This window comes from Coregonus lavaretus, assembly GCF_964263955.1.
Source record: "Coregonus lavaretus genome assembly, chromosome: 29".
Classification (NCBI taxonomy): domain Eukaryota; kingdom Metazoa; phylum Chordata; class Actinopteri; order Salmoniformes; family Salmonidae; genus Coregonus; species Coregonus lavaretus.
Genome location: NC_140016.1, coordinates 36,470,546 through 36,485,738, shown reverse-complemented (window position 1 = coordinate 36,485,738; position 15,193 = coordinate 36,470,546). Strand labels below are relative to the sequence as shown.

The 15,193-nt window shown below is 44.0% G+C and overlaps 1 protein-coding gene and 1 pseudogene across 2 annotated transcripts; one reads left to right on the top strand and one right to left on the bottom strand.

Moving 5' to 3' along the window:
• The first annotated feature begins 4,142 nt into the window (after positions 1–4,142).
• Positions 4,143–6,607, top strand: LOC311104827 (large ribosomal subunit protein eL42-like). The gene is made up of 5 exons (XM_084146754.1): positions 4,143–4,220; positions 4,893–4,998; positions 5,084–5,151; positions 5,885–6,007; positions 6,527–6,607. The coding sequence occupies exons 1-5, from the start codon at positions 4,218–4,220 to the stop codon at positions 6,545–6,547; spliced, it is 321 nt and encodes a 106-aa protein (XP_084002880.1). The 5' UTR covers positions 4,143–4,217; the 3' UTR covers positions 6,548–6,607.
• An 853-nt stretch (positions 6,608–7,460) lies between these two features.
• On the bottom strand, positions 7,461–11,605 carry LOC311104635 (alpha-galactosidase A-like; annotated as a pseudogene). Its single transcript has 7 exons — positions 11,458–11,605; positions 10,726–10,788; positions 10,518–10,598; positions 10,203–10,351; positions 9,739–9,926; positions 7,653–7,887; positions 7,461–7,471 (listed from the first exon to the last, which is right to left on the bottom strand). The product of its transcript is annotated as an alpha-galactosidase A-like (transcript).
• Positions 11,606–15,193: the final 3,588 nt, after the last annotated feature.

Here is a 15,193-nt window from a genome sequence, read left to right as displayed (position 1 = left end):
ATAGTCGCAATCAGAGGAAGTGGATAGCTGTACTTCACTGTGATCTGATTGAGACCGCGGTAATCAATACACGGGCGCAGACCTCCATCCTTTTTCTTCACAAAAAAGAAACTTGAGGAAGCGGGTGAAATGGAGGCCCGTATGTATCCCTGTCTAAGAGACTCAGAGATGTACGTCTCCATAGCCTTTCTCTCCTCTTGAGACAAGGGATACACATGGCTCCGCGGGAGAGCTGCTCCTGACTGGAGATCTATCGCACAATCCCCCCGTCTATGAGGCGGCAGCTGCGCCGCCCTAGTCTTACTGAACGCCAGTGCCAAATCCTCATACTCGGGGGGAATCTGCAGTGCTGGCATTAGATTCGGACTCTCCACCGAGGTCGCCCCTATGGAAACACCCAGACACCGCCCCTCACATTGAGCAGACCACCCTTTAAGAGCTTTCTCTCGCCACATAATAGTAGGGTCATGAGTCATCAACCAGGGAAGACCCAGCACTACCGGATACGCAGGAGAGTCAATCAGATAGAGCTGAATTATCTCCTCATGACCCTCCTGCGCCATCATCTGAAGGGGTGCTGTGACCTCCCTAATCAACCCAGACCCTAACGGACGGCTATCTAGGGCATGGACGGGAAAAGGCTTATCCACTGGAAGGAGGGGAATCCCTAACTCTATACAGAACTGGCGATCTACAAAATTCCCAGCTGCGCCTGAATCTACCAGCGCCTTATGCTGGGAACGAGGTGCAACCTGTGGGAAACAAACAGGCAAGGTTAGGTGCACGACAGAAAGCTCTGGGTAAGCAGGGCGCCTACTCACCTGGGGGGACCCCCCAATGCGTGACCTGCCTTCTCCCTCACCGGAGGACCCGCCCCAACACCTAGCCGCGGTGTGCCCTCCACGACCACAGTTAGTGCAAGGGCCGGGTCCCCTCGGGCTCCTCCTCCTCCGTTCCCTAGCGCCAGCACCTCCGAGCTCCATAGGGCTCGGCTCGGAGGTGCTGGAGAGTGGAATGGGCGAACACAGCACGGAAGCGGCGGGAGAACTCCGCATAGTTCGTGGTAGCGGCGTCCATTCTCCTCCACTCAGCGTTGGCCCACTCCAACGCCTTGCCGGTGAGACAGGAGATGAGGGCTGAGACGCTCTCGTGTCCCGAGGGCGCCGGGTGTACGGTGGCGAGGTAGAGCTCCACCTGCAGCAGGAACCCTTGACACCCGGCAGTGGAGCCGTCGTACGCCCTCGGGAGCGAGAGCCGAATCCCACTGGGTTCCGGAGATGAGACAGGAGGGCTGACCGATGGGGCTGGTTCGGTTCGTGGGGGTGTGGGAACCCCGCTGGTCTCCCATCGGTGCAGAGTATTCATCACCCCCTCCAGGGCATGACAGACCTGGTTGATGCGGTCCTCCTGACCACGAAGACGTTCAGCCATCTCGGCTGTTGGCGCGGTCGCTCCTGCTGATTCCATGGAGATGATGCGTGATTCTGTCAGAGTGGTGTGTGTGGATGAGTAAGGAATCAAGCGCAGGAAACCAGGAGGACTTTAACTGAACTTTAGTAAAGTCCGACACGACAAAAGACGTCAACCCAACCGGGTGGCGCAAACAAATTACGCACCAAACACTGTGCGGAGAAAACAAGAAAAGGCGCACGCAGTGCGAACTCTCGAATACCACATACGAGAGACTCAAAATACTAGAGTACAAGCTGACAACAAAACAATCACGCATAACACCTGACCCAAACACACGAAACTAAATAGGGAAACAATTAAGACACAAATAAGGGACAGGTGTTATGAACAGACAAAACCAAACGAACATGAAACATAGAACGGTGGCAGCTAGTACTCCGGAGACGACGACCGCCGAAGCCTGCCCGAACAAGGAAGAGGAGCAGCCTCGGCCGAAACCGTGACAGCTCCTAAGTGGACCATAAGGATAAAAACCAAACCAAACTTAAGAAAAAAAAAATAATAATAATAATTTAAAAAATAATAAAAAAAAATAAGTAACTCCGCCAGAGTGTCTCTTTTGGATCACTTTTGCCGGTCACAAGCCCGGATAAAGGAGGAGGGTTGGAATTGTGACATAAAAAAAAACAAGAATCGACAGAAGAAAGTTCATTTGTAGTTCTAAACATATTTAGGGTGTTTTTCACTCACTTTCTTTCTCTCCCACAACGTTATTCCTCTCTCCTACAGTGTCCATCACAATTACATGCACATGGCCAATTATGCAAATTAGGTGATGACGTCATTTAGCGACTTCTAGCGACTTTTAGGACAGCCAATAGCTACTTTCCTTACTGAGGAGTTGGCAACACTGAAAATTTACCAGTATGTGAATCTGTGCAATAGAAACTCTTGTTTTCATTGCAAAAAAAAATATATAATCAATACATTCCAACCCCTTACCTCATGTCGCCAAGGCAGCTAATTGAAGCTAACACATGCGTGCGCTACGCTGCTACTGGTGAGAATGGACAATTTACCCAAAAAAAACACGAATTTGAACTTTGGCCTTCTATGATGAACATGCGCACTCAGTCATAATTGAAATTGTCCAAAATCACAATTGAAAGGGTCATGTATCACACAGTACGATGTTGGGTTCTGAATCACTGTTCAAAGGTCAGTGGTGGAAAAAGTACCCAAATGTCATACTTGAGTAAAAGTAAAGATACCTTAATAGAAAATGACTCGAGTAAAAGTCACCCAGTAAAATACTACTTGAGTAAAAGTCTAAAAGTATTTGGTTTTAAATATACGTAAGTATTGTGGGGATCTAGATGTGATGCCTAGCTTAGAAAGAATGCATTAATGATTAAACATAATAGGTTTGTACTGTACTGATATAAATTGTTTCACATAACAAGCTGTGATTCATGTGAGGAATGTTAGGGAGTAGGGTGAGACAGACTTGTATTTCTCACAGACACATACATACTGCCTCTTTGTTAAACCGCGCTCAAGGACGTGTACTGCAAAAAGGTGCTGACTCTACAAGTTGTGATGATAACAACTTATGCCTGGCAACAGTGTGCAACAGTGAAGCGCCAAGTGGCTGGGACCAGCCTGTCCGCCAACGATTGGCTGATTAAGTCTAAACCAAGCTCAGTCTCTACCCTGATAGGCCCAGCAAGGAGCGGGAACTATCTCTGTCAGAGTATTTGAAGAAGAACTTAGAACAATGGATCAGTTCTCTGAGTGCCCTGCGTGGTATTTCAGTGGACCCGTATATACGAACATCATATTTACTATTGAAGTGTTTGCATTAATTAAAATACTAGTCTATTTTAGAAGACGTGTATTGACCTCTTTTGTTCCTAATACCAGATTTGAATTGACGCAACTTAACAGTATCAAAAGTAAATGTAATTGCTAAAATATACTTAAGTATAAAAAGTAAAAGTATAATCATTTGAAATTCCTTATATAAAGCAAACCAGACAGCATCATTTTCTTGTTATTTTTTATTGACGGATAGACAGGGGCACACTCCAACACTCAGACTTCATTACATATGAAGCATGTGTGTTTAGTGAGTCCGCCAGATCAGAGGCAGTACGGATGACCAGGGATATTATCCTGATAAGTGCATGAATTGGACCATTTTCCTGTCCTGCTAAGCATTCAAAATGTAACGAGTACTTTTGGGTGTCAGGTAAATGTATGGAGTAAAAAGTACATAATTTTCTTTAGGAATGTAGTGAAGCAGAAAATGTAAGTAAAAGTAAAAGTTGTCAAAAATATATAATAATAATATGCCATTTAGCAGACGCTTTTATCCAAAGCGACTTACAGTCATGCGTGCATACATTTTTGTGTATGGGTGGTCCCAGGGATCGAACCCAATACCTTTGCGTTTCAAGCGCCGTGCTCTACCAGCTGAGCTACAGAGGACCACATATAAATAGTAAAGTAAAGTACAGATACCCTAGAAAGCTACTGATGTAGTACTTTCATGTATTTTTACTTAAGTACTTTACACCACTGTCAAAGGTAACGCGTGTGATTGGTAAGATGTTTCCACCTTTTAATGGGGTGATTGTTGTCTGATCGGGTGCACCTATAGTATTTGGTTATATTCTACACTCCTAAACACAAGGAGGCAGTGTTCAAAATTAGGACCTAAACTTCTGTATCCGCCAATCGTCTTTACGAAGGAGTGCTTCCGGTTTTGTTCTTCCTCTTTTCGTCTGGATCGGGCCGTCACCATGGTACGAAGCTCCACCATGAAAACACTTAGAAATAAAATCAACTGTAATCTTTTAAATATACATGTACTTGCTACGTGCTAAATTACCTCATGTGTGAATGCAATGGTTAGGGACACATATAGCCCAATATTAGTGTTTGAATCTAGATATCCCAATATAGTTGCCTATAACAAAACACGAATGGTTACGTCGACGATATCGCTAGCTACTTTTGGTAATATAGCTAAGTTGGTATTGCCATTTTAGATGGGCATCATTGCTATGTATTCACGTTTTTAAACATAGCAAATGTATTATTATAGGCTGGTCATCAAGTAGCTAAGTGGTGCGCGTTAAGGAGATACTGGTGTCTTAACTTGTAGAGCCAGCCGGTCACACCAACGCGATTGTTGGTAGACTTAATTAAACACATGTTTGTGTCAACGCAAAACGTATGCACATGTAACTAGTATTTTGAACAAAAATGCCACATTGATGGGAAAAGGCTCCTGGCTGGGTAGCAGCCCCCTAGGTTGAATGGTAGTGACCTGACCACCATACTGGATATTTGTTGTGAAGCCCAGTGACTCATTCAGTAAATAAATACTAATGCAGTGGTACTGTAAATGACAATGTACCATACTACTGCACTGTTGGTGTACATCTTTCTAAATCAATGTTTGTGTGATTCAGGTGAACGTACCGAAGACACGCAGGACCTACTGCAAGAAGTGTAAAAGGCACCAGCTTCACAAAGTTACCCAGTACAAGAAGGGAAAGGATTCCCTCTATGCACAGGGTGAGTTTCAGCCTCAAAATGAGCATTGGCAGATCGCATGGACTGCCATGTGTTCCAAGATCAATCACTGATATCTGTGTTTTAGGTAAGAGGAGATATGACCGAAAGCAGTCTGGTTATGGTGGACAGACCAAGCCTATTTTCCGCAAAAAGGTAAGCTTGCAAAGCTTTGTGTGTACTGGATACGTTACCAAAGGGTACCTTATCAGTTAACACCTTTCCCTGAGTAACCGCAACAGAACAGTCGTGGACAACCACAAGTGTGGGTCTGGGGCAACATAACTGTACTTTTGTGGTGACTCAAGGAAAGGAATTGAACCACTGGTAAAAGCTACCCTACAATGTATCCAATAATGTATACTACAAATGTAGACTGTTCATGCAGGCCGTTGTCAGCGAGGCTTGGCCTGTAGTGCCTTTGTCCTTTCCTAAAGTGTCTGCTAGAGAGAACTGAGATGGTTTGAGGCCCTGCTGTGTCTCCTCCATGGCAAGGTTATAGGTAAACCTCAGACAACTTAATGAATGCTTCTGTTTTTTTCCCTTTACTTTTACACCTACATATAAAACAGTATTGACTGTACCTTTTTACACCAGAAAAGAAAAGTGAACTGTTTAGGAGTACTACTTTCAGTGTGCACTCGCACACTCCCCCTCATGGATTTTAACGGAATGGACACTTCCTTCACCAATCCGATGGTTTGAAATGCATGACGGGGAGTGAACGAGTACACATTTAAAGGGTAGAGAATGAAAATACAGCCACTGCCCTGTAAATGTACATTTACGTCATTTAGCAGACGCTCTTATCCAGAGCGACTTACAAATTGTAATGTGTGCATGATTCCTGGATTATGTGGTACGTTTGTAACATGGATTCTCTCCTCAGGCTAAGACTACAAAGAAGATTGTGTTAAGGCTGGAGTGCGTGGAGCCCAACTGCAGGGCCAAGAGAATGGTGCCCATCAAGAGATGCAAACACTTTGAGCTGGGAGGTGACAAGAAGAGAAAGGTAAGCACAAACTCACTCCAACCAAGTAGTGTAACCCTGATGTTCCTTACCCATGTTTATTCTGCGTCTGGAAAGGGTTGTGTATTTGTTCCACAACCATAAAAAGCAATGTATAAGGTTTGTGGACGTCTAAATGACGTTTGGTGTTAATCATTTACATTTGACACGTGGTTCAACTATTGATACACCTCTGCACTCATTCACTTTAGATCGTTCTGCAATATAAGATTTAGTCAATTCCAAATATACATGCTTCCTCAGTCTTTGTGGTTAAGATACTGCTTAGAGAGGAATTGGCAATCGCACTCTGAAGACCTTCACTGGCCAAACGTGTGCTGCTCTGGACGTTTGCCTTTTAGATATGCCCTAAAGAATGTTAACAAGTCCTATTCATTTAGCCTAGTTTTGTGAAATTGAAAGATGATTGGATTCGGAAGCAGTGTTTGTATTTTTCATTTTGGAAAGGTGAATGGTGCTGTTTGAGCTGCCTTGTAAACTATTTTTATTTTCTCCTTTCAGGGCCAGGTCATCCAGTTCTAGGCTGTGGCTCAATCCATTGGGTGGACTTGTCACTTTTTTTCAATAAATGTATTGAAATTATACCTGCTGTCATCTCTCCTTAGCTGTACATTAGTGGTTAAAATGTGGCAATTAAAGATGGTGTATATTGATATGTAATTGGCCATCCAGTGAAATGTTTAGTTGCCATTAGAAATGTACAATGGCATCAACCAAAATCTGTTTTTAACTTTAACCACTCCAGGAAACACTAACTAAATAACCTTTCCAAAAGTAGTTAAAGCATGTTGCAGTACATTACAGTATAAATTCACTCTGGCGAATAACCATGCCTGAATCATATCCTCATGCGCAGTCTTACCCCATCAGAACCCAAAATATTACGTTTGTTTTAAAGCCATACAATCATTTTGATATGGATGGTCAGTCGTTGCATCCATAGCCTGGAATTTTGAGGGGTTACATTTCTCCAGCCCATCCCTAAGTTTACCCAAAAAGTTTGGCAGGGTGACTGCTTTGACTTGGTTTGAATTCCAGATTGCCCCTCTAATGTGAACATATCAAGACCACTGTTGTACCAAAGTAAAACATTGATTTCAATCAGGTAAAATTGTTACAGTACTGCTGTTATTTGATATCTGAACATTCAGGTGTTAGCCAGCCAGTAAATCCCCCTTTTGTTACCAGAACATGGACAATTTACGAACTGATTCCATGCTTTATTTTATTTTACATTTAAAGTAGCTTTAAAAAAACTCTGGACTTGAGGTTCAATCATTCTAGGGCAGTATGCCAACAAATGACCTATTCAAGAGGGCCTATACATGGCTCTTTAGCAAGTAAACACCATCTAGAATTAAAACATAAAAAGTAAATGTAACTTTAGCTGTGTTTACACAGGCAGTCCAATTCTGATATTTTTTCACTTGACCAATCAGATCAGCTCTGAAAAAGTTGTGACGACCAATTAGTGGGGAAATAGAGCAATTAGGCTGCTTGTGTAAATGCAGCCTTTCTGTGCCTGTGAGCCAGGGCCCATATGCTTGTCTGCTAGCCAGACCATACTAAAGAACAGTTGTGTGTTGGACATGTCCTTCCATAATTGCCATTGGGTCTTGGAAGTCACCCTTGATGGGTGTGACAGTTGTCAGTTCTGTGCCAGAAGGGTTAACATCCACTACCAGTTTGCTGAGGAGGGTCTGGACCCCTAGCTCCTTGTAGCTGGGCAGGACCTGGTGACACACTGGGGGTGGCAGATCTTCCAGCTAGGCACTGTGGCCAGGGTGTGGGGGAAGCCTTGGACTGCCGATCTCCTGCTTGTCCAACACTGCCAGAGCCAACTGGCCACCAGACAGGGATATCTCCCACACCGGATTTCAGATCATTTTATATATATAAATACATATAAATAATGATATTTACTGTAGGGCACTTACACAATGAAAGCTACAAAGCCACTGAATTCAACTTTTGTGTACCCTGCTTTATAGTCAGTATCATATTGCCAGTAGATGGCAGTATATACAAAGACATTGAATGTGTGCTAAAATAAGTAAATATTTGATGTGGCTACAGGTTAATGCCGTATGGTGGAATGCATATTACACTGAACAAAAATATAAACACAACATGTAAAGTGTTAGTCCCATGTTTCATGAGCTGAAAAAAAAAGACCCCAGAAATGTTCCATATGCACAACAAGTTTATTTCTCTCATTCTGTGCACAAATGTTTACATCCCTTTTACTGAGCATTTCTCCTTTTCCAATATAATCCATCCACCTGACAGCTGTGGCATATCAAGAAGCTGATTAAACAGCATGATCATTACACAGGCACACCTTGTGCTGGGGACAATAAAAGGGCACACAGTTTTGTTACACAACACAATTCCACAGATGTCTCAAGTTTTGAGGGAGCGTTCAATTGGCATGCTGTCTGCAGGAATGTCCACCAGAGCTGTTGCCAGAGAATTTAATGTTCATTCCTCTACCATAAGCTGCCTCCAACGTCATTTTAGAGAATTTGGCAGTACGTCCAACCAGCCTCACAACTGCAGACCACGTGTAACGACGCCAGCCCAGGACCTCCACATCCGGCTTCTTCACCTGTAGGATCGTCTATGACCAACCACCTAACAGCTGATGAAACTGTGGGTTTGCACAACCGAAGAATTTCTGCACAAACTGTCAGAAACCGTCTCAGGGAAGCTCATCTGCCTGCTCGTCGTCCTCACCAGGGTCTTGACCTGACTGCAGTTTGGCGTCGTAACCGACTTCAGTAGGCAAATGCTCACCTTCGATGGCCACTGGCACGCTGGAGAAGTGTGCTCTTCATGGATGAATCCCGGTTTCAACTATACCGGGCAGATGGCAGACGTGTGTGCGAGTGGTTTGCTGATGTCAACGTTGTGAACAGAGTGCCCAATGGTGGCAGCGGGTTTTTGGTATAGGCAGGCATAAGCTACGGACAACAAACACAATTGCATTTGATCAAGATCCTTATTGTAGGGACGTTCATCCCCTGCCATCACCTCATGTTTCAGCAGGATAATGTATGGTCCCATGTCGCAAGGATCTGTAAACAATTCCTGGAAGCTGAAAATGTCCAAGTTCTTCCATGGCCTGCATACTCACCAGACATGTCACCCATTGAGCGCGTTTGGGATGCTCTGGAACAACGCGTACGACAGCTTGTTCCAGTTCCCGCCCATATCAGCAACTTCGCACAGCCATTGAAGATGAGTGGGATAACATTCCACAGGCCACAGTCTGCAGCCTGATCAACTCTATGCCAAGGAGATGTGTGGTCACATCAGATACTGACTGGTTTTCTGATACACGCCCCTACCTTTTTTTAAAGGTATCTGTGACCAACAGATGCATAACTGTATTCCCAGTCATGTGAAATCCATAGATTAAGGACTAATTCATTTCAATTGACGATTTCCTTATATGAACTGTAACTCAGTAAAATCTTTGAAATTGTAGAGTTTTTTTGTTCAGAGTATATGTCATTTCTTGGGCGTTTCATGATTTTTAAGCCCTGTGTTATGGTGTAGCCGCATGTGGGTATAATATTAGTTGCATTCAACTATTAGCACGAGTAGTCTGACATATACATACCACAGAACAGAAGTTGCATATGCCCTAGTTTTGTGTTGCGTTTGTATTATTCTCCATTGAGCATTACCATGACAGAGCAGAGGTGTACTACCTTGGCAGTACGATAGCCCTGCCTACCCAGCTGGTCCTGACTGATGAGGATGACCTGTATGTTCTGCAGCAGCTGCTTGGACTGGGGACAGATGTCCCTCAGGTCGTTGGACATCAGCAGAGGGGACCATGATGGCCCAAAATACCATCCAAGACTACTGTTAGGCCAAAGTTCCCAATCACCAGCTGAGGAAGAAACACTGTCAATGTCAGTCAGATACTGTTCAGGACAGTACATGGGTTATGGCAGGCACAGCTGGTGTGAGTAAGATGAGGAGTTGATGATTACTCAGACTAGTTTTACTGTTGCTCTGAATGCCATCCACCGAGTAGCAGGAAGTTCACTTAAAATTCCCCATAGAAAACAATGGGCATTGGAAAGTTAATTTAATTTAAAACTGAATTAATTGACCCCAACCCTTTATACATAGCCCATAGTGAAGAGTGAAACAGTCACAGTACCATGCCAGGGTCATTCCAGCCCCTGGGACAATGATGTCCTGATGGTCGGCAGTCCAGTCCAAGATGGTTTTCACACTGCCACAGGAGTCATATACATCCGCAAAGTTACGCAAATGGTTGCAGGCCTTCCGTTTGGCAGCATAGTCTGGCTGTAAGTACATCATTGACCATTATTATTTTTTTTTTTACATGTAACCTTGCAAAACAAATTGTGACTGTGTCCTGACTAATATTGAATTAATTCGATGTCTTGTATATTTGGCAATTTTGTGACCTATTATGAAGAAAAGCAATTTTCACCTCCCTCTTTCTTACCACATGGAATAGCCTGTCATACAATGGCCACTCACATACTTCTCCCAGTTTTGTTCAGTGCTATTGACATGTTTTTGTAACCTGGACAGAAACACAATAGTCATAGCATTAGTACCACCTCAATTTAGTAGATATTGAATTCAAATTTGTATTGACATTTCATATATATTTAAATCACTATAGACCTATCCTTCTCCTAGTCAAGTACACTTCATGTAGCACACATCAAATTTGAGCAGATCCACGCCCCAGTCAGCAAAGGTCTGAGCATCTACACTGAGTATACAAAACATTAGGTTATGCGCTTTCCTTGACAGACTGACCAGGTGTATCCAGGTGTGTGTATGTGTGAGGGGGGGAATGGACCTGTATACACTATCACAAATAACACAATTTTACAATAGATAGGTTTCAGAACAGGTTTGTCCTGTAAGCAACATCACTGAAGAAAGTGGATACATACAGTTGCAGGAGCACATTGAAACCAGTAGATGGAGTGTTGCACAATGCATACACCACATTTTCATGGTGGTTTGAAACCTTTGGTGGTTTAGCGCCATGGTAACAGCAAAATTCACTTTCTGTTTCCTCATAGTTATGTGGCACTCTTTGCAATGTGGATGATGTAATTAGTAAACCACAAGCTTACAGTCCCATTGGGTAGGGTTGCTATCACTTGAGGAAGGACATTGTTGTGTGAAAGTGACACAGAGTGGGAGAAACTAGGCTACATTGGAGATAGATCTAACATAAGCAGTACATCACCAGGTGTATGTGGATAATACAAGTTGTCCCCCAATAACGGTCATGTTCAGTAGGCACAAAACCAAAGAAAATGTCCTGAAACGGAGTGAAAAAGGTTGTTTTAGTTTTTCATTGCAAAATGTTTTGCTACCGTGTGCCCTAATGAGCATGACCCCACTGTAGGCTATACATTCACAGTCTGCCAGTTTATTGATGCCCCCTGGGAACCGCTTGGGGTCTGCCTGTAGGTGTACCTGGGTGTCATGTTGGTGGCTGGGCCAACAGTCATCGATGAAGACGTACTCATAGCCAGCCTCCTTCCAGCCCTCCATCACATCTGCCATCTGCATGTAGAGATTCTCACCAGCAGAACAGGAGGGACAGCCAGCGGACAGTTCATATTGTTCATATTAACTATGCCTTAATGTGCCAATGAAGAAAAAGTGAATGTGTAAGGTCGTTTATGCCTGATGATCTGCATGCAGCTAATGATATGTTGATCATTGAGGTGTTATGTACTGCTCTGCAAGTAAGGTTGATTAGTATGAATGTAGAATCAACCCACTCACATTACTGCCTACAGCTACTGTACTTCCTGCTATGAGTTTGAATTGAGGTGACATCAACATTGTCAAAGCTAGTTTAGTGGTGTCAATTTTATTTGCTTTCAATGTTTGAGTCTGGAAAAGTGTAATTTACGCGTAGAGTTGAGGGTGCAACGCACTGCAGCCAAATATCTTACCTGATGCAATTATTGAGGTCCGTGTCACAGTCGACATTGCACATGAATCTCTCCAAATGCAGTCAACCCATTTCAGGCTTGAGTGCGAGACCCAGGGCCGGCCCTCCCATTAGGCAAGATTAGGCGGTCGCCTATGGAGGCACTTGAATTTGGGGCGGCCCTGATTGGCTACTACACCGCCGGTGGTGCCCCAGCCACCAGCTCATAGCCGTTGATGCAGTTCCCACCCCATTCCCACTTCTCCCGAAGTTCACTCCCACTATCCTTGGTAGCTATGGTGATACAGTATGTGTTTTTATGGGATTATCCAATTGTACAACATGAATCTTCCAATTAAGCTATTGTATTGTTTTTTAATGTTTGTGTGTGATGAAGACTGTTAGTGATTAACGCAGTAGCCTAACCTAGCATGTTAATGTTAGCTAGCTACAAGTGGAAATCATTTCAGCTAAAAGTAAGCTACCAAATTTGCTACCATGTCTAAGAGACAAAAACTATCAGGAAGTGAAAAGAAAAAAGAGGCACAATCTGTAAGCCAAAGAGATTCGCTGCTGAAGTTTATCAGCATGCAGCAATGTGGAGGTGTGGAGAACAAGCCTCAGAGGACAGGCCGTTCATTCGCCGAGACGGACAAGCCCCCGTTCGCTGGTTCTAGCAGCGAAGAGGGCGAACCCGGAGGAGTTCGAGCCATCCAATTCCACCGATGATGACAACTCTCTGGGTGGACAAGAACAGGTGGTTGCACCAGGCCTAGCCACACCTCCACACAGAGCACTTCCTGAAGTTTAGTGAACTGCTTGGTGCAACAGGGACGGGCTTGACAGAGTTGCTCATCTCAAAACTACAGGAACATGGCATCGCCATCATGGACATGAGAGGGCCTTTTTTTGTGCCATGCAGTGCGCACTTGCGGAACCTGGTTCTCTCTGATGCAGCATCGTGTTGCTTGGAGGCGGCTGAGTTAACACCATCCAAGAGATTTATACATTTTAATCCGGATATACAGTACACACCGCTGGGATGTGCTGAAAAGCACGTAAAAGATGGACTCACAGTGAAATCCCTCAGAACCACGAGATGGGTGGAGGCTATGAAACCTGTGCGTTACAAAATCAACCTCCGAGAAGCAGTGCATGCTTTTGCTGCCAGGGAGGCCAGGCGAGTCAACTTGTCCTTGAATAAAAGGTAAGCGTTGATCATAAACTCGCATTCATTCTATTACCAAGTAATGTTTAAGATTATCCAATTATTTAGTCGCCTGTTTACTCTGTAATTTTTTGTCTTAAATTCTCTCATCGCTGATTGCAATGGAGTACCACAGCAGGGGAAAGAGGCCACTCTAGGCGGGCCACGAAATTAAGAAATGCTGAAACTGATGTTGGATTGTGGGGTTGTGCCATGTGTGATAACAGGTGTTATATTATTAGTAAGAAATTGTTTCCTACTATAGCCAGCTGCCTGCATAGTGATTGCAACTTTGTAACTCTCCAATGCAGGGGTTAAAGTAAAATTCATTTCTGCCCCGTAAGGGACATCCTATATGTGCATACCAACATTTTTTATGTGCCTAATCATAGAATTACATATAGAATTGGAGCCTATTTCTTCCTATTCAAAACCGTGGTAGGCCTAAATGTTTGACAAACACAATTATGCTATCCATAGATGTCGGTATAGCCAAATCCTCCAATACTGTCGCATGCACTCCTTAAATACCTCAGTGTCAGGGAAGGGCTTGGTGTGTTTGGGTTCAAATTGAGTGAGGGTATCCCATACCCTTTGTTAAAGAAAAGGGCAAAAAGGATAACTATTGTTAGCTTTATATTTACAGTGCATTTGGAAAGTATTCAGACCCCTTCACTTTTTCCACATTTTGTTACAGCCTTATTCTAAAATGGATTAAATAGTTTTTTTCCCCCTCATCAATTTACACAAAATACCCCATAATGACAAGGCAAAAACAGGTTTTTAGAAATGTTAGCAAATGTATAAAAGAAAATTATAAAAAAATATCACGTTTACATAAGTATTCAGACCCTTTACTCAGTACTTTGTTAAAGGACCTTTGGCAGCGATTACAGCCTTGAGTCTTCTTTGGTATGATGCTACAAGCTTGGCACACCTGTATTTGGGGAGTTTCTCCCATTCTTCTCTGCAGATCCTCTCAAGCTCTGTCAGATTGGATGAGGAGTGTTGCTGCACAGCTATTTTCAGGTTTCTCCAGAGATGTTCAATCGGGTTCAAGTCCAGGCTCTGGCTGTGCCACTCAAGGACATTGAGACTTGTCCCGAAGCTACTCCTGCGTTGTCTTGGCTGTGTGCTTAGCGTTGTTGTCTTGTTGTCCTTCGCCCCAGTCTGAGGTCCTGAGCCCTCTGGAACAGGTTTTCATCAATGATCTCTCTGTACTTTGCTCCATACATCTTTCCCTCGATCCTGACTAGTCTCTCAGTCCCTGCTGTTGAAAAACATCCCCACAGCATGATGCTGCCACCACCATGCTTCACCGTAGGGATGGTATTGGCCAGGTGATGAGCGGTGCCTGTTTTCAATCTTGGTTTCATCAGACCAGACAATCTTGTTTCTCATGGTCTGAGAGACCTTTTGGTGCCTTTTGGCAAACTCCAGGTGAGCTGTCATGTGCCTTTTACTGAGGAGTGGCTTCCGTCTGGCCTCTCTACCATAAAGGCCTGATTGGTGGAGTGCTGCAGAGATGGTTGTCCTTCTGGAAGGTTCTCCCATCTCCACAGAGGAACTCTGCAGCTCTGTCAGAGTGACCATCGGATTCTTGGTCACCTCCCTGACCAAGGCCCTTCTCTCCAATTGCTCAGTTTGGCCGGGCGGACCAGCTCTAGGAAGAGTCTTGGTGGTTCCAAAGTTATTCTATTTAAGAATGATGGAGGCCACTGTGTTCTTGCGGACCTTCAATGCTGCAGACATTTTTTGGTACCCTTCCCCAGATCTGTGCCTCGACACAATCCTGTCTCGGAGCTCTACGGACAATTCCTTCGACCTCATGGCTTGGTTTTTCCTCTGACATGCACTGTCAACTGTGGGACCTTATATAGACAGGTGTGTGCCTTTCCAAATCATGTCCAATCAATTGAATTTACCACAGGTGGACTCCAATCAAGTTGGAGAAACATCTCAATGATGATCAATGGAAACAGGATGCACCTGAGCTCAATTTCGA